Source organism: Anomalospiza imberbis, chromosome 22 (genome assembly GCF_031753505.1).
Source record: "Anomalospiza imberbis isolate Cuckoo-Finch-1a 21T00152 chromosome 22, ASM3175350v1, whole genome shotgun sequence".
NCBI classification, from domain to species: domain Eukaryota; kingdom Metazoa; phylum Chordata; class Aves; order Passeriformes; family Viduidae; genus Anomalospiza; species Anomalospiza imberbis.
Genome location: NC_089702.1, coordinates 8,259,688 through 8,287,038, shown reverse-complemented (window position 1 = coordinate 8,287,038; position 27,351 = coordinate 8,259,688). Strand labels below are relative to the sequence as shown.

Sequence of the window (27,351 nt, the reverse complement as noted above, 5' to 3'; positions counted from 1 at the left end):
CCCTATCTCCCCCTATATCTCCCCCATATCTCACCTATATCTCCCCACTATCTCCCCCCTATCTCCCCCATATCTCACCTATATCTCCCCCTATATCTCCCCCATATCTCACCTATATCTCCCCACTATCTCCCCCCTATCTCCCCCATATCTCACCTATATCTCCCCCATATCTCCCCCATATCTCCCCCTATCTCCCCCCTATCTCACCTATATCTCCCCCTATATCTCCCCCATATCTCCCCCCTATCTCACCTATATCTCCCCCCTATCTCCCCCCTATCTCACATATATCTCCCCCCATCTCCCCCATATCTCACCTATATCTCCCCCCTATCTCACCTATATCTCCCCCTATATCTCCCCCCTATCTCCCCCCTATCTCACCTATATCTCCCCTATATCTCCCCCCTATCTCCCCCCTATCTCACCTATATCTCCCCTATATCTCCCCCCTATCTCCCCCCTATCTCCCCTATATCTCCCCCCATATCTCACCTATATCTCACCTATATCTCCCCCATATCTCCCCCTATCTCCCCCCTATCTCCCCCAGCCCCCTTTCCCCTCCCGCTGTCCCTCCCCTCCCTCCCCGTGTGCGCACGCGCGGGCTCGCCCCGCCCCTCGCCCTGGCCCCGCCCCCGGCCCCGCCCCCGCTCCCCCTCCCGCCGGCGCTGCGGCCGCTCCGCTCCGAGGCCGCGGCGCGTCCCCGCCATGGCCGCCCGGGCCCCCCGCTTCCCTCCGGCCCCTCCCGCCGCCCGCCGCTCCCCGCCGTCCCCCGCCGCCCTTCTGCTCGTCCTGCTCCTGGCCGGGCCGCTCGGCGGGGCCCGCGGTGAGTGAGCGGCGGCGCCGGACCCGGCCCGCACCGGGCACAACATGGCGGCGCCCCCGCCCCCGCCGTGAGGGGAACGGGGAGGACCGGGGAGGGGTCGTGAGGGGGAGCGAGGGACGACGGTGGGGAAGCGGGAGGGAGGCGATGCGGGGGGCTGAGGGCAGCGCGGGGGAAGGGCCGGGGCCTGCCCGGGCCTGGGGCAGGGGGCGGGTGGGGGTGAGGCCGAGGGGAGATTTTAGACGGGCTTGGGGCGGGGGAAAGGGGCTGAGAGAGGGCTGGGGGTGTGAGGAGGCCCTGAGGAGTTTGGGGGCGGGGAGACACAGGGGTGGGTGTTCCAGGGTGGCAAAAAGGACTGGGGTAGGGGGTGGGGGAGGCGAGGGGTTTGGAGGGGCCTGGAGGTGCCCCCGAGGCCGTGAGGAGGCCCCTGAGGGGTTTGGGGCCTGGATGGGTGTGGGTGTTTCAGGGTGAAGAGAAGGATTTGGGGGTGGGATCCGTGGGGTTAGGGGTTCTGGAAGCAAGGGGGGGCTCTGAAGGCATCAAGGACGTGTGTTGGATGTTTAAGGGGGTTCAGGCTTGGCCCGGGGGCTCGCAGGGGTGTGTGGTTTGTGTGAACCGCAGCTGGTTTGGGGCTTTCCCCCGCAGAGGGAATGGGGACGTGTCAGGCAGAGGCAGCAGCAGCTGGGGCTGGGGTTGGCTCCCAGTGCCGGGGGATGCTCTGAAGGGGCCTGTGCTCACCTTGGGAGGAGATCTGGGAGCCTTCAGCCTGGTTTGGGGAGCTAACGATGGAAACTGGGATTTATGGGTTTCACAGAGGATGGACTTGGGGGTCTCAGAGGTGCTTTCTGGGCTTGTCACAGAGGTGTGGATCGGCCCAAGGGGGGAAGTGCCACCGTGTTGTCATGAAACTTCTGGAGTTTGTGGCCTCTTCTCATTATCCTGTGGCCCATGCCGGGGTGAACTGGGCAGCCCCCCGTGCCCCAGAGGTGGCAGTGTGTCTGTAACATCTGCGGTTTGGGCTTTTAAGGAAACCTTTCCATACCCTGAGCTTCTGGACTGGAACAACTGTAAATCTATGTTTGGAGGGAGGTGAGGGAGGAAAAACTCTTTGTGTCGGTTGTTTGCTCCGTGTTGATCCTTTTCCTTTCCCTGGCCTGGTTCTGCAGCTCATGGGGGAGGAGTGAGGGGTCTCAGCTCTGGGTTTGGGAGGAGCAGGAGGCCTCTGCTGCAGGCTTGGGGCAAGCAGAGGATCTCAGCTCCGGTTTGAGGAAGGAAATTGATTTGGGATGAACTGAGTCCTTTTCCCCAGAGGAAGGACCTGACCGAGCATCTCCTGGGGACAGAGGACAGGCTGGTGGCCCCTGCCTCTGGTGTCCAGGGCTTCCCAGAGCAGTCCAGCTCTGTGGCCATCGGGGTGATCAGTGTTGTGTAACTCAAGTACCTGTTCTGACAGGTTCCACTGTGGAATATTTTTCTCCTCCCCAACCTCTCACCGTTTGTGTTCTGCATTCCCACCTGACGGTCGGAGGGTAATAACTGTGTGTGTGTGTGTGTGCAGATCTGGGCTTGTTAGAGCACAGAAAATGGCTTCAAACCTCACCTGGGCAGCAGGTGAGGGTTTACCTGGGAGTTCTGGGAATTTGGGAATAGAAATGTGCTTTTGGGAGGAGAGTAGCTGTGTTTTGGTGTAACCTCAGGTAAAACCCAGCCTTACAAGGCTGTTTCAGCTCCTCTGTGATAAGTGGCAGAGTAGGATCAGATGAGACTCGTGGCACGGCTGTTCTGTAGGTAAAAGCTGGTGTTTATTAAAAAAAAAATCATAATTAATAAACAGGAAAGGACCAATTGACTGTACAAATCCCCTGGAAACTTGGCGACTCCCGGTGCCTTTGATTTTGGGCTCTATGAGTGACTATTGTTTCCGCTCAGTGTGTGCTGAGCGGTTTCATTCAGTGCAAGGTGTGAGCTCAGCCTGGGCTGGAGGGAGTTGCACTCGTGGAATGAGGTGCAGGACGGCAGGGATCACCCTGGGAATTGTTCTCTGCTCCAGCAGCCACGATGCACGTTTGGTATGCCGGGGCTGCCCTCGCTATTGTGCCTCATACCGGAGATTTAACAGCTGCTTATTTCGGGAAAGGCTGGGAAAACATCAGAATTTCTGCAGTGCTGGGGAGCTGGGAACCTCTGCGTGCCAGTAAACAGTGCAGACAGCACTCCCCCAGCCCCTTCTTTAAGAAAAAAAAAAAAGGAAAATAATCAAGGCTCCTTTGCAGAGGGGTGTTGCAGGTCGGCTTTGCTTGAAATTTATCAAAAACTCACCCTGGGGAATAATTTGGGGGCAGCAGATTTGATTATTAACACCTGCTTCAAATATTTACCCAGTTAAATCAGGCAAACTCTGCGTGGTCCCTAAGTTATATCCTACAACTTTCCAAGAAAGCCTTTCTCTAACTGGAAATTAAAAACAGTGTCCAACAAGCATTCCTGAACTCGTCCAGCTCCTTGGCCAGACAGCTTGGGTTGTTTTTTTCTTTCCCCTGGTTACGCTGCCAGGAGGGGATGCTCCGGAAATGGCTGTTGCGAAAGGAGTGCAGTCAAACGTCAGTTCTCTTAGCAGCAAGCAAAGTTCACTGGGTGGTGACAGGGGGAATGTGTCCTGCCCTGAGCAGAGCAGGCAGGAATTGCTGCTCCGTGAGGGTTTCACAGGGATGAAATGCTGGGTGGGGGCTCCTTTGTCCTCCTTATTTAAACCCCTGGCTCTCAGCTGCCCTGTGCTTTTCTTGTGCACCGCTGTTTATTTATTTCTTTTCAGCAGAAAAAGAGCCTTCTCTGCACTTTAAATCCCCTTGATAAAGTCTTGCTGCCTTTTTGTGGCCTTCTTGGAAGTGTGGATTGCTGGATGTGGGAATGTAGACCGCATGTTAAACAATGTATTTCCACTCTGGAAAAGCCAATTGCCTGAGAGAAGCCAGGATGGGTCTGAAGTCTTGGAACCTTGATAAACCTGGGCATCAGGTGTGCAGGGTGTTCTTCCCCAGCACCAGTGTGTGTGGTCTGTTGGCTCCTAAACTGGTTTCCTGACAAGTTAAAACACAAAATAGGTGTCAGACCAGAGCCCACAGAGGGAACGGGGAGCTGTGTGTCCATGTCCTGGGTGGAAGAGTCACAGCAGAAACATCAAGGCTTCTTCTAATTAACCTCTTAATGATGAGACTCCTGTCAGTTCCTTATTTACAATTCATTCTGAAGCTCTTTTGTGTTCCTGGAGTAGATGCAGGGAAAGTTCAGCACTTTAAAGCCACATTCTTCCTGCCTCCCTTTTTTTTTTTTTTTTTTTCCATTTCGTGTGTTTTCTGGTCAGCCGTGCTGCCTTCACGTCAGGTCCAGCCTGTGCCAGGGGACTGCAGCCAGCTCAAAGAAGTTGAGACTCTTACTTCCAACTTGAAATATCCCAGGATAATGCTTAGTTTCTGGATGACTTGCTTTAAAGTGCTTTTTTTTTCCATAGTGCTTTGCAGCTAATTTTAACTCCATTTCATGTAGCAGCAGTGGGTCAGTAGATATCATAAGCACCAGCAAGACGCAAAAAAGAAATGTTTTGATCCAAAACAGGAGGAGAAATTGGAGGGGAAGTGAGATGTAGGGAAGGTACTCGGGGTGGTGGTGCTGTATCTATGGAAGGGCAGATCCCTGCTCATTTCTCCAGCTCCTTAGTAAGGAAATGGGCAGTGACAGCATCCAGAACTGGCCTGACATTGGATTTTGGAGGCAAGCTGGCTCTGGGGTTTGGAGGGGACACCGGGAGAGTCACTTTGGACTCAAATGTGTCCCAGCAAGGGGTGGAGGGATCCCTGTTGGGGACACCAGGCAGCACAACAGTTGGGGTGAATATGAGTATGAAGGGCCATCAAGGTGATCACAGGGATGGAGCACCTCTCCTATGAGGAAAGGATGGGAGAATTGGGATTGTCCAGCCTGGAGAACAAAAGCTTTGGGCTGACCTGATTGTGGCCTTCCAGCACTTGAAGGGAGTCTGCAAGAAAGATGGAGAGGCTCTTTACAAGGGCCTGGAGTGCCAGGACAAGAGGGCATGGCTTCCCACTGCCAGAGGGCAGGGTTGGGTGGGATGTTGGGAAGGAGTTTCTCCCTGTGAGGGTGGTGGCCCTGGCACAGGATGCCCAGAGAAGCTGGGGCTGCCCCTTCTCTGGAAGTGTCCAAGGCCAGGTTGGAGGGGGCTTGGAGCTACGTGGGATAGTGGAAGGTGTCCCTGCCCATGGCAGTGGGGTGGAACAAAATGAGTTTTGTTCCACCCAAAAGCCATTCCAACCCAAGCCATTCCAGGATTCCATGATAATATAATGGAAAGTAGATCTTGTTTCTTTAAAGCCTTCATCAGATGGCTCAGTATCCCCTGATCATTGCCTCTGGGAAAGGGAGCTGGTTGTTTCCTTGGAGCTCTGTTCCTTTATCCAGCTGAACAAGGAGCACACAGGGACTCCTGGACACACCTCAGCTCCCTCACCACGAGGGAATGGATATTCCTAGCCCTGCGTGATACAGGTTGCTCTTTATTTTGGCACAGCACAGAGCCAGACACTGACAGGTATTTCTTTCTTCCAAGCATGTTTACACACGTCCTTCGTCATTAAAGCGTCCGAAGAAGCAGCAGAGCTACAAAGCCAATTGTTCCCCATTTCTGTTGCTAACATTATGCTGCTGCAGCATGAAACTGGTGCTCCCAGAGTGGGGCTCATTAAGTTTGGTGCTGCACAAAGACACAATCAGCTGCGGCTCCTGTTCCAGAGCCTTGGAGAGGCTCAAAGTCAGGGGAATCATTCTTCCAGCCTCGATTCAAACGGTTGAAAAAGAACAGCAGCTACAATCTCTGCAAAAATCTGTTTATCTGGTAAATACGTGGGTGGTTATTGGCAATTTTACCAATGATCATCTTCAGGTTAATTATCCTCATACATATTGATCAGGTAGAGTTCAGCCTTGAGAAAATGGCATCTTTCTTAGGCACAGCTTCAGGAGATGCTGGAAAATGTATTCCAAAAGGTGGTTAACACCATTGCAGGAGATTCTGCTGTGAAACTTTCCCCTGTCTAGCTGCAGAGACATCTTGACACATGCAACTCCGTGTGAGAATAAATACGTGCAAAATGAGCTGGGAGAGTTGCTGGGAAAGGAGGAGAAATGTTCTTTGCCTGTCAGAGCTCAGTGTTTGAGTCTCCCTGGAGCACAGAGCTCAAATCTACAGCCCCCACCTGTTTGTTGGGATCCATTTTGGGAATACACGTTGCTTTTAATGGGGGGATTTGGAGGGAGAGAGCCAGCCCTTGCTTTTTTCCTCTTTTCTGTGGTTGATGCAGGGGGATATGGATACCTCTGTGCCCCAGGATCCTTTCGGAGCTGGGGCTGTGACCTGGGAACCTCGTGGGGAGCAGAACCAGCTCTTGGGCTTGAAGGAGTCAAACCCTGGGCTGGGCTAGTCGAGGAGGAGAGGTCACTCAGAACTGCCAATAAACAAATATTTTTTTTGCTTATTGTCAATGCTGAGTGACCTCTGAGGTTTTGGGGAAGAGCGGTGAGGCTCGGCCTCGGATCGAATCACAGCAAGGTTTGCTCCAACCTGCTCCATCCCTCCAGTGAGAACAAAGCTCTTCGTGCACAGGATGTGCAGCTGAACGTTGGGCTTGTTCGGGCAGTGTCTCTGAAGGGCTGGGCTGGGCTCTGGGTGTCGGTGTGGGGAGCAGATCGAGCGGGCTCTGCTCCAGCTCCAGCTCCAGCTCCAGCTCCGCTCGCACCTTCCACGCAGACGCATCCCCGGGCGCTCTGCGAGGGGGGAACGCGCCGCCCCGGCTCTGGGAACTGCTCTTTGTTTCCCTTCACCCCATCTATTTCCTTCAGCCCCGGCGGTTTTTTATTAAGTAGATTATATGTTTGGCTCAATAGGAGCTTTTCTTCCCGAAGGAAAAAGAATGCTGTTGGCATGAAAAATCCTTTTATCCACTCCTGTCTCCTGCTTTGCCCCGGCTGCTCTCGAGAGCACCCAAGAGATACCAGCGGGGGGCTCTGCTTCCCTGCCCACCTTCTGTCCCACGCCCAAGGGCAAACAACAGTTGCTTTTTCCTGGCTTCTGATAAGTTTCTGATAGAAGAATTTGCCTTTCTGGTGAAGCAAACTGGAGTTACTGGACCCGCATGAGTTGCTCTGTAATTCTCCTCTTTGCCAGGAGCTTCCCAGTGAGCCCCGGTGCAGACAGGCCTTTCCTCCCTGGCACACACAGAAAATTGGAGAGTTCCTGCCTGCAGCCTGGAGGTTCTGGCCAACAATACCTGGAAAGCCCCTCAAGGGTCTGTGATGAGAGGAGGAGAGAAGGACAGTCATGTGCTGAAGGCTCCATTCTCTTTGTTCTAGCTGCTCTCTGACCGTGGGGATTTTTGAGGTGCAAACATAAGAATTACAGTTAAAAAAGAGCTGTTGTCTCAGAGAGGGAACAGGGTGAGGTGAAGCCGTGGGGCATCCCCCTCCTTTAGCAGGAAATTTTGGCTTTCTGCACAGAACAGATAAGGATCTCACTCTGTCTCCAAGCTGGTGCTCTAGTATCATACCTTGCAGGTAAACTGATTTTTTTGTTGTTTTTTAATCCTACAAATGAGACTGAGCAGACACGACCTGCTTCTCTGCTTTCACTCTCAAAGGCATGCTCAGTTTCAGGCCAGATAATTCACTCAGAAGTTTACAAAACCAGCTTTATTAGTGCACTGAAGTGTTTTGTTTGCTTTGTAGCTTCTGGAAGCAAAACTGCCACAGCCTAAATCTTGGAATTGAGACCTCAAAAATGAGTCTAACAGGAACAAAGTTCAGTTTTGTTGTATCTAAATCAAACTGAAAAGAACCTACACAGTGAAATGTGTGTGGGTTAAATGTTTTTAATTTGTACCTCGAGCTTTTGATAAGTAATAAGGGAGATGCTTTAAAAGACCATTTCCTTTTAAGTAGACATGAAGGCAGGAATGTGCCCTGGGTGCTCTTTGCCATCTCAGATTTTCATAAAATCTCCTTTATCACCAACCTTTGTTCCCCCAGGTGTATGTATTTTTCAGAATTGTCTTTTCTGCACTCTGCTGACCATGGGAGAACACTGATCTTGGAGCTGTTTGAAGTGCATGTTACGGAGGGTTTTTTCCCTTTCATTATAACATTTCCTCTCAAAATCTTCAGAATCTATGGATGTTCTCCACCCTTCTCAACACAGATCAGTCTGACAGTCTTCCCTGTCCGTTTTCTGTCCTGTCCCTTTTCACTGGCCTGTGCTTAGCACCTGGTAATTAGCTCCATTTGCTCATGATGCTTTTTAAAGGTGTCTCACTCAACAGCTCTTCAGCTTTTGATCACAGAGTTACAGAATCATGAAATGTCCTGAGTTGGAAAGGGTCCACCAGGATCATCCAGTCCAATTCCTGGTCTTGTGCAGACACCCCAAAATCCCACCTGGGCATCCCTGGCAGCGCTGTCCAAACACTCCTGGAGCTCTGGCAGCTTTGGGGCCGTGCCCATTCCCTGGGGAGCCTGGGCAGTGCCCAGCACCCTCTGGGGGAAGAACCTTTCCCTGATACCCATCCTAACCCTCTCCTGACACAGCTCCAGACGTTCCTTTGGCTCTTGTCACTGGCTTTTCGCTGCAGTTTTGAATCTGTTGATTCCAAACTAAGCAGCACCCACATTTAGCCCATCTGAAACAGCTCACAACAGCAGCTGGAAAAGGAGGAGCAGTGTCCAGAGAGAATTAAGTGAATAGTAATGCAATTACCCTGATTGATTTACCCGGGGCTCTGGGATAAGGGCTAATGGGTGTCTTCCTCCTAAAGGAGCCCTGAGTAAATCAGGACCAGCTTGTTTTTCATTAAGCTTAGGGTAACATGGCCCCACACCACAAGTGTTGAGGGTGTCTTTGTGTGTGACTTCACACTGAGAGGATTTAGATCAGCCTGGGCAGAGTTAACTGTGGCACTTGTATCTTTTAAAACCCTTCTTCACACCCTCCCTACCTGAAAGCCCATTTCTGCAGCGGGTAAGGACATGTTTTGGATTCCCTCTGGGAAGGCTGGGAGAGCTGATGAAAGCTGGTGAAAACCCAGCGGGCTGCTAAACAAGCCCCACCCTTCTTCTTGACAGTGTTGGATTCCTCTTTGTTCCCAAGGATGGCAAGGCCTGGGGATTTGCTTATAGTTTTCCAGGCAGCTTGAGAAAAGTACAGTGACAGCTGGGAGGTGGAAAAATGTGGGAATCTGCCTCAGAGTTTCTCCTTCTCTTTATCCAAATAATCTTTGTGGAGAGCAGGCAAAAAGCCAGGAATCTATTTGACCCAAGGTAGTGTCTCGGATCAGGAAAGCAGTTATTAAATAAGTGGCTGATCTAGCTGGGTGTGCACGCTTGGCTCGTGCAGTCGGTTGGGATTGGGTTTGGTTTGGCCTCTGCCAGCTGCTCCTTGTCTCCGTGAGCTGGGGTGGTCGTCCCTCGCCAGCCCAGATTAGGCAGCTCCAGGGAGCCTGGACAGACAGCCCAGGTGGAATCAGGTCAGTCAGTTGGAGTAATTGTTGGTTTTTGGGTTGAGTCTGACCCGAGGTTGGGCTGGGAGAGGATCTCGGTCGGATCTCGCCCGGTTTGCAGGGATGACTTGGGTCATGGCTGGTGGTGATTGCAACAGGGGCAGGCAAAGGGCTGCCTGGACAGGCACCTCCTGGAAAGGCTCCTCTGCCTCCACCGTCTGTTTCATGCCGAAATTGGATTCTTGCAGGTCTGGAATACAGAGTATGATTTGTGCTGTTTGCAGAGCCGGTTCTTCCAGAGCTTGAGAACGGCCCTTCTGAAATGGAGAATTTAAAGAAGGTTTCCTCTCGTTCGAGCTTTTGCTCTCTGTGGGTTTTAAGGAGTTGATCTTGTTTTGATTTCAGCTTTGACATGTCTGTGCTCTGACTGCAAACAAGCCAACTCCACGTGTGAGACGGACGGTGCCTGCATGGTCTCAGTCTTCAACCTGGATGGTGTCAAACACCACGTTCGGACCTGCATTCCTGAGGCAAAATTGATTCCTGCTGGGAAACCCTTCTATTGTCTGAGTTCAGAGGATCTGCGTAATACTCACTGCTGCTACTCTGATTTTTGCAACAAAATTGATTTAATGGTTCCCAGTGGTAAGTAGAGAGTCAGATAAATCATGTGTTTGAAGTGGGAGGAGAGGAGCTGTCTGTTTGGGATTGGCAATTTGGAGTTCTCGGCCCTGTTTTCACTTCTTCCTTTCAGTTGCTGCATGAACTTGAGCACTGGGTTTATTTCCTTCATCTGTAAAGTGGAAATAACAAACTACTTCAAATTCAAATGGGAATGTGTATGTTCCCTTTGTCACTGAGCTGGCCCTGCCTTTATCAGCTGGTGTTGCTTTCCTTCCAAGATTCCAAATCTTTTTAGTGCTGAGCACAAGTAGAGGAACATTGCCGCAGCTTCAGAGCAAAGTGTGTGGGGAGGAAGGTGCCTGTGCTCAGAACACAGGGGAAGCAGCCCTGCCTCTGAGTGAGGGTGTGGGAAACTTCTGCTTCTCATCCCTGGGACAGAGAGGGCATGTGGTGCTTCCTCACACCTCCTACTTTCTGTTTTGGGCTGGTTTTCAGTGGGTGCTGGGAAGACTGCAGAGTCATTCTCCTTGGGAGCAGTGGGGAGGTCTCATCTGTGCTCAAAACAACAGATAATTGTCGTCAGGTACAAGTTCACTGGCTGTTGCAGGGCAAAAGGGAAAGAGGGAGCAGGGAGCCCTGGCTGACTGGTTGAGTTCAAATGGAAGGTGAACTGCAGGCTGTTCTGGAAAATCAGCCCAGAACACACTCCTGTCTGAAAGAGTGAATGAACAGCCCACAATCCCCGATCCCACAACTGCAGCTCCATTTTGTTTTTAGGGTTCCAGCTGCATTTTGCCTGCCTGGTGATCAGCCCCACCTTAATACTGTTTGATGTGTCCCCAGGCTAAAATTGTCCAGGCTCTGAGAGAGCAATAAAACACACGAAAGTCCTCAAAGCAAGGATAATTTTCTCAAAATGTCTGTTTTCCTCCTCCCTTTCCTCCCAAGGACACCTGAAAGACAATGAGCCCCCATCAAGCTGGGGTCCCGTGGAGCTGGTGGCGGTGATCGCCGGGCCCGTCTTCCTCGTGTTTGTTGTCATGATCATTGTGGTCTTTGTGTTCCATCACCACCAACGGGTCTATCACAACCGCCAGCGGCTGGACATGGAAGATCCTTCTTGTGAAATGTGCCTTTCCAAGGACAAGACCTTGCAAGATCTGGTCTATGATCTCTCCACCTCCGGCTCTGGCTCAGGTATTGCGAGATGGTGGGACGTGACCAGTGAGAACCTGCAGTTGTCTCTTTGGGCTAGTGGTTGCCACAGCTTTGCCACGGCAGCGAGGCTGCTGCCTTGGAGCCTGTTCAGGGGTTCTGTCAGGAGTAACTTGAAGGAATGTTTAAATTCAGTCGTGTGGTGGTCTCATGTCTGCTCAGGTAAGAGCAGTAGTTAAACTCCTCCTTAACTGCAAGAGCAAACAGCTGCATCTCTTCCCAGTTTAGCCTTGGAACAGGATTTGGGTTGGAAACAGCCATTAACTACTAACCTGTGCATTGTTGGCTTTCAGAGGAGAATGCAGGATGTCACCTGCATCAAAGCTGCACAAAAATGGGGAAGATCCCTGCAGATCAACATTTTACAGTGCAAATAGTGCATTTGCGCAGCCCATTTCATCCCAAAGACCCCTTGGGTCTTCCCAGGTGGATGATGTGCAGTGTTTGCTTCTGTAGCACTTAAAAGGAATCCTCAGACTAGGTGGAAAGTCACCATTTAGTGGTGGCTTTGAACTAGAAGGGTAGTTGGGTTAAAGAATATAAGGAATTCTGCAGCAGATGGAAACTGCAGGAAAATCCACAGAGGCAGAGAATGTCACAACCTGATATTTGACCAGGGAATAAATCTTCAGCAGCACATCTGCTGCTATATATAAAATATTTGGGATCTCTTCTATGCATGCTGAGGGCAGGTGAGCTCAGTGCTTTCCATAAGCAGTGGCAGTGATGTTGGGTCTCCTTTCTTAAGAGAAATTTGGGGAGGTTTCTGCTTTTTAGCAGAAACTGATTTCATCGAGTTCCATTCTTTGCTTATTGAGGCTGCAGTTCCTTTCATCTGTCGTGGAGCAGAAGTTCCCCAACTGCTCCAGGCTGGATCTCTGCTTCAAAGCAAAATGCAGAAGATGCTGCCCAAGCAGTGGCACATCCCACACAGGAGCTGCCACCAGTTCCTGTTTTGGGTCTTGCTCAGGCTCCCAGTTGTTATCAAATGTAGAGCCTGCTGGGTTTGAGGACATTCTTCAGCCTCTGGGGTTTCAGGAGGTTTTCTGCTACCACAGGGATTCATTCCTACCATTCCTTGTCCCCAGGCTTGCCTCTGTTTGTCCAACGGACCGTGGCTCGGACAATTGTCCTTCAGGAGATCATCGGCAAAGGCCGCTTTGGGGAGGTGTGGCGGGGCAGGTGGCGTGGAGGTGACGTGGCTGTGAAGATCTTCTCGTCACGTGAGGAGCGTTCCTGGTTCAGGGAGGCAGAGATCTATCAAACCGTGATGCTGCGGCACGAGAACATCCTGGGATTCATTGCTGCAGATAACAAAGGTAAGAAGTGCCTTGGGCCTGAGAGCAGAGGCTTCACCACTGTGCAGCCAGTTCCAGTGCCTCACCACCCTTTCCAAGAAGTTTTCTCTAATATCCAATCTAAACCTTCCCTGGTGTGGCTTCAGGCCATTTCCTCTGGTCCTGTTGCTTGTTAACCCACCTGGCTCCATCCTCCTGTCAGGAAGTTGAATGGCATGAGAAGGTCCCCCCTGAGCCTCCTTTTCTTCAGGCTGAGCCCTCCAGCTCCCTCAGCTGCTCTTCAGAAGTTATCCATACCCTTCCCCAGCTCCACTGCCCATCTCCAGTCACATTCCACCACCTCCACGTCTTTCTTGTCACTGAGGACTGAAGCTGATTAAGTTGCCTTCTCTGGGCCTCTACACTGCCCAAAACTGACTCCAGGATTCGAGCTGCTGCCTCACCAGTGCCTGCCACAGGGTGAAAGTCATTGCTCTGGTCCTGCTGGCCACACTATGGCTGATTTGAGCCATTTCTTACTTGCCCCTGTTGAGCTGCAGCCTTACACAGCAGCTCTGCTCTGTCCCAAAAATGTGTGGGATGCTCAGTGGCCATCCCTGCACTGGATCTGCCTGAGCTCCATCTCTTTCCTGTTGCAGATAATGGGACATGGACTCAGCTGTGGCTCGTCTCTGACTACCACGAGCACGGGTCTCTCTTTGACTACCTGAATCGCTACACGGTGACTATCGAGGGCATGATCAAGCTTGCCCTGTCTGCTGCCAGCGGGCTGGCCCACCTGCATATGGAGATCGTGGGCACTCAGGGTAAAAGCTAAGAAGGGAAAGACATTGGGAATTCTTGAGGGGAGGATAAAGCAGGATTGCTGAAGGGAGCTGATGTGCTGTGCAGCAAACCCTGCCTGAGTCAGCCTGGCTTCATCTGGTGGTTATCGACCAGAAATAGAGCGATTGCTTTGGCTGGCTGCGAAGTGGGTTAACCTGGCGCTCGCTCCCAGGAGTTATATCACCATTTCACATCCCATCCTAAAATTGGCGCTGCCTGGGTGGGATGTGAGCACAGGCAGAAGCAGAATCGCAGACTGCTGACGTCGGAACCTATGCTGGGATGTGGAGTTTACATCCCTCTTGAGGCCTCTGGGTGCCACTGCATCGGTGGCGCCTCCAAAACACGATTGGAGCCTTTCCCTGCTCTGTTCCTTATGAACCTAAACAGGAAAAAGTGTTGCAACAGCGGGTTTAACGCCCTGAAATCCGGTTCTGCCTCTGTGCCAGTTCCAGCTTAACCCTTGCTGCTTTTTATTTTGCTCTGCTAGGAAAACCTGGGATCGCTCACAGAGACCTGAAATCCAAGAATATTTTGGTGAAGAAGAACGGCACGTGTGCCATCGCTGACCTCGGCCTGGCCGTCCGGCACGACTCCGTCACAGACACGATCGACATCGCACCGAACCAAAGGGTTGGAACCAAACGGTAGGAAAATGCAAGCAAAGGCATTTGGGTGGCTGCAAAGGCCTGAGCTGCGGGTTGAGCACTGGGGGAATTGTCTGAATTTAACGTTTCCCAGTGTCTTGCAGCGTCAGTTTTGTGCCTGAGTTGATGCCAAAGGGATGTTCCGGGTGTCAGCACGCTGGGAGGTGTGGGCCAGCCATGTAAACCTGGCACCCGGAGCTCATTTAATACATAACAACAAGCCTGGCCTCACTAAAGCCTTTGGGACCTTTCTGGTGGGCGCCTGATGTAGTTTTGAGACATTTCTACCTCTTTTCCCAGCTTGCTGTTGTTCTTGAGTTATTTTCTTCACTCTCTCAGATCACGGGGCCCAGTTCTGTTCTGATGGTGGCTGTGCCAAGCAGAGCTTTGTCTGCTGTGTGGGAAAACTGATCATTTACTGTCTTCCCGAGAATTCCCTCTCAGAATGAAAATGTTTTTCCTTTCTCTGTGCAGATACATGGCCCCAGAAGTCTTGGATGAAACCATCAACATGAAGCATTTTGATTCATTTAAATGTGCTGATATCTACGCCTTGGGCTTGGTCTACTGGGAGATTGCCCGAAGGTGCAACGCAGGAGGTAATGTCCTTTGTGTGCCTGGGCCAGTGGCCAGGCTTGCTCCTGGGTCTCCCAGCCTGGGGGTTCCACTGATCAGGTGTTTGGGAGGTTTGAGGGAGAGCAGGGCTGTGGGAGGACGTGTCCCTGTGTGTCGTGACAGAAGGAGGTAACAAAAGTGACCCATACTGCTGCTAAGCCCAGGCAGTGTTGAGTCAAGGGTGCTGGTGCTGCCAGTGGTGGCTGATGTTCCTTCGGATGGATTTTCGGGAAATGGTGGTGCTGATTGGTGAGGAACTCCCCCAGATCAGTATAAATGTCTTGGCACGTGCAGCTGCAGCATCATCCCACGTGTGACAGTCTCACTGCCGTGGAGGTTCAGTGACCCTGGCGCCTTGCTGGGAGGTGTTGATCCCAGCCTGCTGACTCCGTTCCAGTTTAGGCAGCTGCATTTTATTTCCCTGAATTTTTCTTGTTAACTCCAATTCCAGATTCTTCATTTCTGTTCTAAATAACTGCAAAGTGTTGACGCATCTCAGCAGTGAGTCATGGAGCCCAAACCTCTATCCGTCTGCCTTTAGCAAGCACAGTGGCCGTGCTTCCTATTCCCAGGAATCTGATTTTCCCTGCTCTGCCTTTCAGGCATCCACGAGGAGTATCAGCTTCCCTACTACGACCTTGTACCCTCTGATCCTTCGATTGAGGAGATGCGGAAGGTTGTGTGTGACCAGAAATTACGGCCAAACATCCCAAACTGGTGGCAGAGCTACGAGGTGAGGTCTGCTTTCATCTCTGTGTCCCTTTCCTCTCCTGTGAGGAAAGGCTGAGAGAATTGGGATTGTCCAGCCTGGAGAACAGAAGCTTTGGGGTGACCTAATTGTGGCCTTCCAGTATTTGAAGGGAGTCTGCAAGAAAGAAGAGGGGGAGAATCTTTACAAGGAGTTCCAGGACAAGAGGGAATGGCTTCCCACTGCCAGAAGGCAGGGTTAGATGGGATATTGGGAAGAAATTCTTCCCTGTGAGGGTGGTGAGGCCCTGGCACAGGTTGCCCAGAGAAGCTGGGGCTGCTCTTCCCTGGAAATGCCCCCCTGGAGGGGGCTTGGAGCAACCTGGGATAGTGGAAGGTGTCCCTGCCCATGGCAGGGCATGGAATGAGATGGGCTTTAGGGTCTCTTCAACTCAAACCATTCCATGATTCCCCCAGGATGAGGTAACAAGTACTGTAAGGTGCACTGTGTGTGATTTTGGGGGATGTGGAGGCTGTGTCAGTGCCCAGGCAGAGCAGCAGCCTGGCAGACCCACATGGGCTCAGGGAAAGAGCGGAGCACTGACTTTTGCTGTTGTTTCTTGCCCAGGCACTACGGGTGATGGGCAAGATGATGCGAGAGTGCTGGTACGCCAACGGAGCAGCTCGGCTCACTGCCCTCCGCATTAAGAAAACCCTCTCCCAGCTCAGCGTCCAGGAAGATGTGAAAATTTAGGCTCTGAGCCTCAGCAGGAGGAAACTGCACAGGAGCTGCTGTGCTAGAGTAGATATGTGATGGAGGCCTACCTCGTGTTTCAGCCCAACCTACTGCTACAACCAGACAGCGGGACCTGCAGGCTGCTAGGCAGGGGGACGGAGCCTACGGAACCGCTCTCTTCCCTGCTTGGGTATGAAACAATCCAAAACCTTTTGTGATCACCTCCTGAGAGCGTGGAGACTTGAGAGGGACTTCGCCCGAGGGATCTCAGCCATGATCGTAACTCTTTGTTCCTTTAAAGGAAATCCCTGTAAAGTTCAGTGTGCGTTGAGCACCCATTGGTGGGGTCAGAGCCAGCCCCGGGTGCTCGGTGCCGGGAGCGGGAAGGGAAAGGGAAGGTTTTCTTGCTGTACTCTTGAGGATTTTTCCAGGGACTGGCACGTTTATGCAGAAAAAGCAAAACAAATGGTGCTCTCTTCCAAGAGGCTGAGCCGGAACAGTTGATCAGCTTCACAAAACCGTTCTCCCTCCTTTTCTTAAGCTTGAAAAAGTCCAACTGAGCGCCCTGACGGCCGTCGGGGCGCACCGGTGTCTGCATGCGCGAGGTGCGCGTGTCCCTGTGCCTGGTCATCTCCTCCATAGCCGTGCGGTGTCTGCCTGTGGGTGGCTCATCTCTGTCCGTGCTTCCTGTGCATGTGCAAATCTCGAGTGTCCCATTCGTGAGCTGTTGCGCTGGTGCTCTCCGTGCTGAGTCGTGAGCGTCGTGGAGCTTGGACAGGCTGCTGCAGAGCGGATCCCTGGCTCCCCGATGGGCGCCGCGGCCGGGCCGACTCCGCCGCTGGCTGCCGCAACGTCCCGTCAGGTTGCCTCACTGCCACCCCTTCCCTTTTTTAAGACGAAACAAATAAGGAACTGAGAATCACTCCTGGAATCCAGGTGTTTTTGTCTTGAGCCCCTGAGATTTGTAATTCTGGGTAGCGGCGAGCTGAGTTGTGTCAGAGGTGGAGCAGGCGCTGTGGCCGGCACGTGGGGAAATGCAGGACTCCCAGTTCTCCTGGGAACACAATTCCCAGCTCCAACAGCCAGGCAGATTTCTGGGGGCCTGATGATGCAGTGCTGCAGGCTGGGGACAAAGTGGCTGGACAGTTGCCAGGCAGAAAGGGACCTGGAGGTACTGGTTGGCAGCTGACTGACTGTGAGCCAGCAGTGTGCTCTGGTGGCCAAGAAGGCCAGTGGCTCCTGGCCTGTGTCAGGAATAGTGTGGCAAGCAGGAGCAGGTCATCTTTCGTCTGTACTCAGCACTGGTGAGGCTGCACCTCGAGTGCTGTGTCCAGGTCTGGGCCCCTCAGTTTAGCAAGGACATTGAGGGGCTGGAGCGTGTCCAGGGAAGGGCAAAGAGGCTGGTGAGGGGCTTGGAACACAAGCCCTGTGAGGAATGACTGAGGAAGCTGGGGTTGTTTAGCCTGGAAAAAAGGAGGCTCAGGGGGAGACCTTATCACTCTCTACAACTCCCTGAAAGGTGGTTGTAGCCAGGTGAGGGTCTCTGCTCCCAGCCAGCCCCTGACAGAACAAGAGGACACAGCCTTAAGCTGCCCCAGGGGAAGTCTAGGTTGGACATCAGAAAAAAGTTCTTCACTGAAAGAGTGATTGGGTGCTGGAATCGTCTGCCCAGGGAGGTGCAGGAGTCACCATCCCTGGACTTGTCTGAAAAAAGACTGGACGTGGCACTCAGTGCCATGGTTTAGTTGATGAGGAGGTGTTAGGTTAGGTCACAGGTTGGACTTGATGATCTCATCGGTCTTTTCCAACCTGGCTCATTCTGTGATTCTGTGATCTGAGTTCTGGGGGTGCTCTGCACCTTGCAGAGGCGCTGGGCAGGATCTGACAGCAGGTGTGGGTTGGGAAATCAACATCCATCTTTTTAATATAGGTGTATAAATATCTCCTAATGTGGAAGTGGCTGTGTCTCAGTGTGGGGTGGGGGGATCTGCATGGGTTTTCTTTTGATTCAATGCTGAATCCAGGTGAGGGAGAGGTGGGGTGACTACAGAGACTGTGGAAGTGAGGGCTGTGGCTGCCCTGATGACTTTGGCAGTCAGCAAGAGCCGTGGTGTGGAGGTCAGGTCAGTGTCTGCAGTAGAGAACTCTGAAGCCATAACTTTTAACTGGAGTGGTTTTGATTATTATTTTTTTAATTATTATTGTTATTATTATTATTGTTATTATTATTGTTTTCTGGGAGGGTCTGGATTTTAACTTTTTTGAATATTGTTAATTCTTTCTAAGAGCAGAAAAACAATCTCTAATTATTACCTCTTGACCTGTTGGTTTGTAAAGAAATCACTGAAAAAAAAAAAAAAAAGAAACAACCAAATGCACAGCTCGATTTACACTGGAACTGTTTCTACTCTGACCTTGCTCCTGCTCTCTAAGGTGAGGTTTCATCTCTGCTCTGGCTGCCAGGGTTGTCTTTATTTCAGTCCCTCTGTTCTTGCTGTCTGTGTCCCTGTCCGTGTGTCCCTCTCCCCCTGATTCCCTGTGTGTCTGTGACCTTGTACAAAATGAGGAGCGTGGTTTTTGAATCATGTTAGGAGCCGTTTTGCATCCCCCAAGGAGATTTCGGCGGCGTGGATCTGCCGTGGGAGCAGGGATGGGGGGTCCCCTGTCCCCTCCCAGCTCGTCCTGAGTCACGTCTCAGCCAGAAGTTCCCAGTTGCAGGTGTCCCTTAAACCTGCATTTAGAGGGGGGCACTTGCAAGCCCTAAATGCAGATTTAACCCAGTTAAAGCTGCTCTTAGAAGCCGAGGGGGGCACTTGCAAGCCCTAAATGCAGATTTAACCCAGTTAAAGCTGCTCTTGGAAGCCGAGGGGGGCACTTGCAAGCCCTAAATGCAGATTTAACCCAGTTAAAGCTGCTCTTAGAAGCCGAGGAGGGCACTTGCAAGCCCTAAGGACTCCCAGGCCATTGGAACAGGCCCCGGGGCTGGGAGCTGGGGCAGGACAGAGGGGCCATGGCACAGCTGTAGGTACTGCAGGCTCTCCCTTGGGTCTCCCATCCCGGATCCCACGGGTGCCGGAGGCTCCGGAACTCGCACTGAACTCGCCCCCTCCAACTGTAGCCACACTGCACCTGCCTCAGCGCCAAACCAAACCAAGGGATGAGGCAAGGGCACGTCCCTATCAGCAGGATTTTAGGGAAAGCCTTGTTTCAGGAGAGATGGGGAAAACCCAGCGGGATCCGCGGCAGGAACGCTGACCATGTAGCATTCACACAGCACTTTCATGCAAACCGGTGCCCGGGGGCGCCAGTGCTTGCCGAGCTGACGGAGCACGTGGGAATTGCTGCCTGCCTCCAAAAGTTGCAGCAGCTCTGGGAAAAAGCAGCATTCCAGGCAGTTCCGAGGGGAGCCTGGTGCAGGACAAGGAGGGGGGGGGTCCATCAGCGGTACGTGGCTGCAGGACAGAACTCTTGGTACTTCTCTGCCCCTTTGATTTGTTTGGTTTTGTACATTTTCTTAGCAAAGGACTGTAAGAAAATAGCCACTTAGCCACTTTACCTCTTCAGTATGCAAATGTACATACGGTGTAAGATAGGAAATCTTTTGTTTAATATAAAACCAGGCTGTCGATTTCTGCTGTACATTATTAAAAGTTTGTTTTATTCATGTGAGGTGTTGCAATCTCAGTTCACTGGGAGGGGTGGGAATTGCAGGTCACAGCTCAGTCCCGCAGAGAGGGGTTTGGGATGGGGGGGCTCGTCCCTCACAGCTAAAATAATCTCTTTAGGAACCCTGGTCAAAACATTTTAATGTTGAACATCCCCACTTTTAGTGAATATGCAGCTTCCAACACCCACCAAGCACTTGGGAGGTGCCCCCAGCAAAGTGGAGGTGAGACAAAGGGGTGGCAGGTGGGATTTTCCACCCATGCAGGGCTGAGCAGCTGAACCTGGGGCTCCCACTCTGGGGACAGGCACAGAGCAGTCACAGAGAATAAACACCCTGGAGATCCCCTCAGAGCATCCCTGGGGGTGTGGTGGGTGCAGTGCTCATCTCCCTGCCGCATCTCCGAGTCTCCACATGGACCCACAGCTTCAAGGAAAGATAAATCCCACAGCAAACTACCCTGTGCCCCTACAAAATCCCGTTTGCTCCGAGGGAGCTGCGTGAACCGCCCCTACTAATTCCTTAATTAGAGCCTCCTGCAAATGAGTCTGTTGCGAGCGGATCAAGGGGAAAATCTGCCGAGGCCTGGGGTCCCCCCGGGCTCAGACAAGGTGGGGAGGGGGAGGCACCATCTGGGCTTGTCCTTCCTCGTGCCCAGCTTTGTCTGAAGCTCCTGCTGTGGTCCCCAGGAAAATCCAGCCCCAGCCTGGAAACGTGGGCAGCAGTGAGATGAGAGTATGGGGAATTTTTAAGCAAAACCTGTCTGCTTCTCTAGGAGATGGAATGGGAAAACAGTCTGGGGTGGCTGCAGCCGAAGGGCCAAGATTTTGGGAACAAGACAGGGTGTTCCTCTTCATTCCCGGTGGTTTGGTGACTCAGGGTCGGTGGTGGGCTCAATCCCATCGTTTCCCCAGCCCTTCCAGCCCAGAGCAGCTCTGTTCCTGGGGCAAGCTTGCCTCCTGGTAACCCCAGGCCAGGCTGTGGGCGGGAGGTTTGGGTGGAACGCCAGCGGGATTGTTACGATCTTCATTTTTTTTGGCAAATTTTAAACAAACATTTGGGCAAAGCTCTCAACTCCAGCTGGAAAATTCCCGCTGCCTCCCGCCGGGGCGCAGCGAGGAGCTGCCGGAGCCGCGCGACGTGTCCGCAGCAGCCACCGGGGCTGCCTCCGGGAATTGTTCTTCCCCTCTGTGTCCCAGCTCAGCGCAGCAGAGATCCTGCAGGAACAGTTTCAATCCCTCCGGCTGCCCCCGCTGGGAGCCGGGCCGGGGGCTGGGGCCACTCCTGCCTCCCATTAAATCCCAAATGCGGCTTTGGCGGCGGGTGGTGGCCCGGGGGTGGCGTGGTGGCAGCTGTCGGGGAGCAGCGGAGCGTGGCATTGCTTCTGCTCCCGAAAACCCACCGGTTTCTCCCCAAATCTTCCCTGGGGTGATCCCTGGGAACCCTCCTCGGCACCCCACAGTGCCTCCCGTGACATTCCCAGCAGCATCCCACCCTGCACCCTCAGGATACTGCGTCCCCCAGGTTCTACTGCCCCAAGAAGCACCCAGACCTCCACGCTGAACCCCGTGGTGTCCCTGAGGATGCGCCCACGCAGGACCCTCACTCTAGACCCCCACGCTGGACTCCCTGTGCACAACATCATGAAGGGCCCCCCCACTGGACCCCCACACCGGACCCCACGGGGTCCCTGAGCAGGACCCTCACACCAGATCCCCCCTGGTTCTCCACGGGGTCCCCGAGCAGGACCCGCACACCGGATCCCCCCTGGTTCTCCAAGGGGACCCCGAGCAGGACCCGCACACCGGATCCCCCTGGACTCCACGGGGTCCCCGAGCAGGACCCACACACCGGATCCCCTCTGGTTCTCCACGGGGTCTCCGAGCAGGACCCTCACAGCAGATCCCCCCTGGTTCTCCATGGAGTCCCCGAGCAGGACCCTCACACCGGATCCCCCCTGGTTCTCCACGGGGTCCCCGAGCAGGACCCTCACACCGGATCCCCCCTGGTTCTCCACGGGGTCCCCGAGCAGGACCCTCACACCGGATCCCCCCTGGTTCTCCACGGGGTCCCCGAGCAGGACCCTCACACCGGATCCCCCCTGGTTCTCCACGGGGTCCCCGAGCAGGACCCTCACACCGGATCCCCCCTGGACTCCACGGGGTCCCCGAGCAGGACCCTCACACCGGATCCCCCCTGGTTCTCCACGGAGTCCCCGAGCAGGACCCTCAGAGCAGATCCCCCCTGGTTCTCCACGGGGTCCCCGAGCAGGACCCTCACACCGGATCCCCCCTGGTTCTCCATGGGATCCCTGAGCAGGACCCTCACACCGGATCCCCCTGGTTCTCCATGGGGTCCCTGAGCAGGACCCGCACACCGGATCCCCTCTGGTTCTCCACGGGGTCCCCGAGCAGGACCCTCACACCGGATCCCCCTGGTTCTCCATGGGGTCCCCGAGCAGGACCCTCACACCGGATCCCCCCTGGTTCTCCACGGGGTCCCCGAGCAGGACCCTCACACCGGATCCCCCCTGGACTCCACGTGGTCCCGACTCGGGGCCCGGGCCCGGAGGGATGCCGGTCACAGCCGGACACCGGGCGTGGTCTATCTCCAAAGCCGCGGTTTAACGCCCAAGTGGGTGGGTTCGGCCCCAAAAGGGGCGCGTCCCGCGATGTCCCCGCCCTCAGGGGCCATATAGCGGCGCACGGGACGGCCCGGCCCGGCCATGACCCTGCGGCGGCGGCGGCGGCGGCGGCTCCGGCCGAAGGACGATGCGGCACCGGCAGTGGCCCCGGAGAGCCCCGGGCCCGCCGAGCTGTACCGAGCGCTGGCGGCGGCCGGCGGGACCCTGCCCCGCGTGCGCAAGGTAGGGTTACGGGGGGAGTGGGAGAGCCGCCCCAGTGCCCCCGGTTGTGCACCGGGGCCGGAGGGGGAAGGGGCGCCGCGGGCGGTAACGGGCTGCGGGAGGAGCGGGTCTGCGCCGTGTCCACCTCCCGCCCGGCCGCTGGTGCCTGCGCCCCGCGGGTTTGCTCCGGTGTCTCCTCCTGGGCTCTTATCCTGCCCCGGGGGCCCGCCCAAGCTTTCCTCGTGTCCCCATCCCGCTCTGGTGTCCCGATCCTGCCCCGGTGGCCGCCCCCAACCTCTTGTCCTCCCCCAGCATCTTCTCACCTCTGTCCCATCCTTGTGCAGCATCTTCCCGGTGTCCCCGTCCCGCTTGCTCCGTGTTGTCCCCCCAGGCGTCACATCCTGTCCCGGATCCTGCCCACGTCCTGCCCCGGTGTTATCGCTGTACCCCCACCCTGGTTTCCCCCCAAGCCCCGCGTCATGTTCGGGTCCCTCCCCACGTTCCCTCAGGCATCTTCCCTGTGCCGCTTCCCAGTGTCTCCCCACATCTTGTCCTGGTCCCTGTCCATGTCCTGCAGCTTTCAGGGCGCAGGGCCAGACCCCCACCCCACTGTTCGTGGCTCTGTCACTGGGACAGGCTCCCCTGGACTCTGTCCTGTGAGAAGGGCAAGGGAGCAAGGGATCGGCCACAGGCTACCCCGGGACCGGGGTCTGATTTAGGACAGGCCACAGAGTAGCCCGGGTCTGGTTTGGTGGAACACGGGGCCCCTGGAAAAACTCCTCCGTGGTGACGCTGGGAGCGACACCGCCCTGACGCTCCCCACGGCCCCGCGGTGCTTCCTGAGCGTGTTGGGGAAGCGAGAGCGGAGCCGACATCCGGAGCAGAAGTGGCCTCGCGGCTGCACTGCCGCAGCCCAGATAGGCACGGCGGCCTGGCTCCCGCTCACCAGCCAAGGCCACCACCAGACATGTCCCTGAGGGGTCCAGGACGTCCTGCGTCACCTTCCCGTCACTGTGGTGACGCGGGGCCCAGCGTGACGGGCGACAACTTTCCCTTTGGTGAACTCACCCAGTCCCGGCGGTTTTGCGCCCGTGGATGCGTTTGGGGAGGTCGGTCGCTATCTGGTGACACCTGCGGGGCTGGTGACACCCATGTGGCAGAGCACAGAGGGAACCGCTGGCACCCGGCTGCCACCAAGACGTGCCACGTGCCACTCTCAAGGGGCAGCTCATGGTGACGCTGCCTGCAGTGCACCGGGGCTGCCAGAGCCCAGCAGCCACAGAGGGGCATTTGGGGACAGCCCTGTCACCTCCTGCCCTGCGGTGAGGGTCCTGTCTTGCCCTGCCAGTCCCTCCACCCGCCCACGCCTCTGTGCCTGCCACAACAGGGACATTGTCTGGGCCGGGGGGGGGGGTGGATTTTGCACAAAAATCCCGACTTTGTGACCACAACAGGGCCCCTCTGTGCCGGGGCCCCTCGGAGCGCGGCGTGGGGTGGGTGCGGCGCAGCTGACATCAAAGCGTGGGGCGAGCTCGGGGCAGCTCTGAGGGTGCCTTTGAGCCCCGATCAAAGCCCCGTTATGCCCGGGGGGCACCTGGGTGTTGGCTCAGTGCCGGCTTGGCACGGTGCTCCCCCGGGGTTTGGTGCTGTCCTGGTGGGACACGGCGTTGTGGCTGTCCCTGGAGGAGGTGAGGGATGTCCCCTCGGGTGTCCCCTCGGGCTGATGGCTCTTCCTTTGCCGCAGGACACAGGGTTCAAGTGGGCATCCCCGAGCCAGTCCCCGGAGGAGCACAGGTAGGGACAGGGGACACAGGAGTGGGGCTGGGGTCCCTGTCCCAGAGCGTTGGAGCTTGGCCCTGGGCCATTGTTCCACTCTGGATACCCCAGGAGGGCTGGAAATGAGGGGGATTTTATGGGGGAGGTGAGAGCAGCCATGGGGGCACAGCTCCCTGGTGGGCTCAGACACCCCAGACCCTGTGGGCATCCTGCCTGGCACCCACAGGATTCTGGCCAAGGCAAGCTGGGGAGGGGGAATCTCATCCCTGGGGGCCAGGTGGGGGGTGAATCCCATCTCAGGCAGAGGTGTCCTGTCCTTGGGGACGCCAAAGCAGCGTTTTGAGAAGAGCCTGAGGTTTGCAGGGGCGGGTTTGGGTGTGCCGGGGGCTCTGCCTTGCCCCTGATCCCTGTGTCCCCCAGGAGGGTGGTGATGCTGGAGAAGAAGGCAGAGGAGTCCTTCGGCTTCGAGATCCAGGTGGGTGTTGAGCCGAGCTGAGCCTGGCCGTGCCGTGCCCTGCTCCCCGCCCTTCCAACCCGCACCTTGCTTTGCATCGAGGGTATTTTTAAGTTGTCTCTGAGCTGGGGGTTATTTTTAGCGGTGACAGAGTTGCCGTGTTACCGAACCTCCCCCGGCTGTGCCGCTGGGGGGGCACCCTGGGGTGCAGCCATCAGGGCAAGGCCCCCCTGCCAGGGGCTGCGCTGCCGCCCCACTCACCCAGCAGCAATCAAACACTGCATTGCTGCCCCGTGGCTGCTGCTGGGGGGTTCCTGGGGGTCGGGGTGCCCCCGTGCCCCTCACCAGACCCCCGTTCCAGACCTACGGGCTGCACCACCAGGACAGGAACAGCGTGGAGATGTTCACCTTCGTGTGCCGCGTGCACGACGGGAGCCCGGCCGAGGCCGCGGGGCTCAAGGCTGGTGAGCACATCCTGGGGGGGCAGGGGGGCCCTGGCAGCAGGGAGCAGCCCCCCTGAACTCCCCCCCGTTCACCCTGTGCCCCAGGGGACACCATCACGGGCGTGAACGGGCTGAACGTGGAGGGCATCCGGCATCGGGAGATCGTGGAGATCATCAAGAGCTCGGGCAATGTTCTCCGGTGAGCTGGGGGGCGCAGGGGGGGCCCGGGTGGCTGCAGCCCCCCACTGCTGACAGCTGCTGACCCACAGGCTTGACACGCTCTATGGCACGTCCATCCGGAGGGCCGAGCTGGAGGCCCGGCTGCAGTACCTGAAGGTGAGCAGGGGCTGGCAGGGGTCACGGGGGGCTAGGGACCCCTCACCAGGGTCCTCACCCCCTCACCCTCCCGACAGCAAACCCTCTACGAGAAGTGGGGGGAGTTTCGCTCGCTGATGGTGCAGGAGCAGCGGCTGGTGCGGGGTGAGTGGGGGCCAGGGGGCTGGCGGGAGGGTTTTGGGGCACCCGCCGGCACCCCTGACACCCCCGTGTCCCCCATCAGGTGTGGTGGCCAAGGACCCCAGCATCTACGACACGCTGGAGTCCATCCGCTGGTGCCTGCAGGGGGAGGGACTGCCGGGGGGCTCCTCCCGTGCCAGCGGCAGCGATGACTCCCTGTACCAGACCTGCGTCTTCGCCTCTTCCAGCTCCCTGGACGGGGACAAGGATGGCGACAAGGACAAAGATGAGGACAGCGGGGGTCCCGCGCCCCCCCCACCGCGCCCCCGACCTGCCCTGGCCCGCAGCGCCAGCCTCAAGTGTGCGGGGGGCCCGGGGGCTGCGGGGAGGCTTTGGGCCCGGGCCGGGGACCCTGGGGACGGGGCAGCCGCCCCCCGCAAGAGCCGACACAGCAGCTTCCGCCGGCGGCTGCTCAAGTTCATCCCGGGTCTCAACCGGGCGCTGGAGGAGGAGGAGAGTCACCTCTAGCCGGCGGCCCCCGGCCCGCCAGGACTATTTATTTATTTATTGCAAGGGGCTTCATTCCCCCGGCCCCCATCCCTGGGGGATGCAGGAAGGAGGTTGGCCCAGGGGCTCGGATTTGGCCCCCCCCCGGGCCGTGGGGATCGTGACATTGAGGGACGGACACGGCACCAAGGGACAGACGTGAGGACCCTCCCGAAGGGGCCTTCCTCCCTGGAGGGGAGCACCGGGGGAGCCCCGCACTCCCCAGGCTGGGGGGGCTGTGGGGGTCCCACCCCTGCCCCCCCGGGCTGTTGTACCACGCCAGCGCTCGCCAATACAGAGAGGATTTGCAGCGATGTGTGGCTGTGACTGAGAGGGGACAGAGCCCCGTGGGGACCAGGATGGGGGCGCTGGGGGGTGAATTGGGGGCCGCCGGCTGCAGCTCCCCCACAGCCCCCACGCTGCCCCCTTGGGCCTCCCCGCTGGGCTCCGGGCAGGTGGGCCTTGGGGGTGACCAACTGATGTCACCTTGGACGTGAGTGAGCTCCCGGGGACCCCCTGTGTCCCCCCGCCTGCTGCAGCCCCCGGTGCCGTCGGCCACGTCCCGGCGCTGCGGGGCCCCGGCCAGGCCCTTCCTGCCCCGTTTCCTCCGGCAGCCGGCGGGAAGCGGGTCCCACCCCGAGCCCTTCCGCCTGCGGGGGACACGGTGCCCGCGCAGGACGGGCACTGGGGTGCCCCACGACCTGCCTCGGTGTCCCCCAGAGCCACTGAAGCAGCGTGCAGAGGAGTTGGGGGACGCAAAGCACCCCCAGAGCCGGGGGACTGCTGCAGCGCCGCTGTGCTGCAAGATTCCCTTGCACAGGTGCTCCGTGGAGCACCGAGAGCCCCCAGCCCTCTGCTCTGTCTCAGTTTCCCCTCTGGCCGGGCTGTTGCATGTCTGGGGACCCCAATTCTCCCCTTGCCCTCCCCGTCCCCCCCAGGGGAGCCTGTGGAGATCGGGGGTGAGAACTGCAGGTGTCTGTGTGTGCCGTGGAGTGGGGGGTGGGGGCTCAGCTGGCTCCTCCACACTCTCCTGCCTTGTCCCTGTTCCAGGGCAGCTCCGTGCTGGACATTTATGGTCTGGCTCCCGCAGTCCCGGCGGCTCCCGGCGTCCTCCCGCGTGCTGCCAGGGTCGGAGC

General features: G+C 56.2%; 2 protein-coding genes across 2 annotated transcripts; both read left to right on the top strand.

Annotated features, from left to right (window-relative positions):
* The first annotated feature begins 680 nt into the window (after window positions 1–680).
* Window positions 681–19,410, top strand: ACVR1B (activin A receptor type 1B). Its single transcript, XM_068212577.1, has 9 exons — window positions 681–832; window positions 9,790–10,029; window positions 10,957–11,205; window positions 12,312–12,542; window positions 13,160–13,327; window positions 13,837–13,993; window positions 14,468–14,592; window positions 15,211–15,341; window positions 15,924–19,410. The coding sequence occupies exons 1-9, from the start codon at window positions 715–717 to the stop codon at window positions 16,047–16,049; spliced, it is 1,545 nt and encodes a 514-aa protein (XP_068068678.1). The 5' UTR covers window positions 681–714; the 3' UTR covers window positions 16,050–19,410.
* Window positions 19,411–22,402: 2,992 nt separating this feature from the next.
* On the top strand, window positions 22,403–26,529 carry TAMALIN (trafficking regulator and scaffold protein tamalin). Its single transcript, XM_068212627.1, has 8 exons — window positions 22,403–22,561; window positions 24,285–24,334; window positions 24,737–24,791; window positions 25,132–25,234; window positions 25,319–25,412; window positions 25,483–25,549; window positions 25,627–25,693; window positions 25,773–26,529. Exons 1-8 carry the CDS (start codon window positions 22,421–22,423, stop codon window positions 26,195–26,197), a joined length of 1,002 nt encoding a protein of 333 aa, XP_068068728.1. The 5' UTR covers window positions 22,403–22,420; the 3' UTR covers window positions 26,198–26,529.
* The last annotated feature ends 822 nt before the right edge of the window (window positions 26,530–27,351 follow it).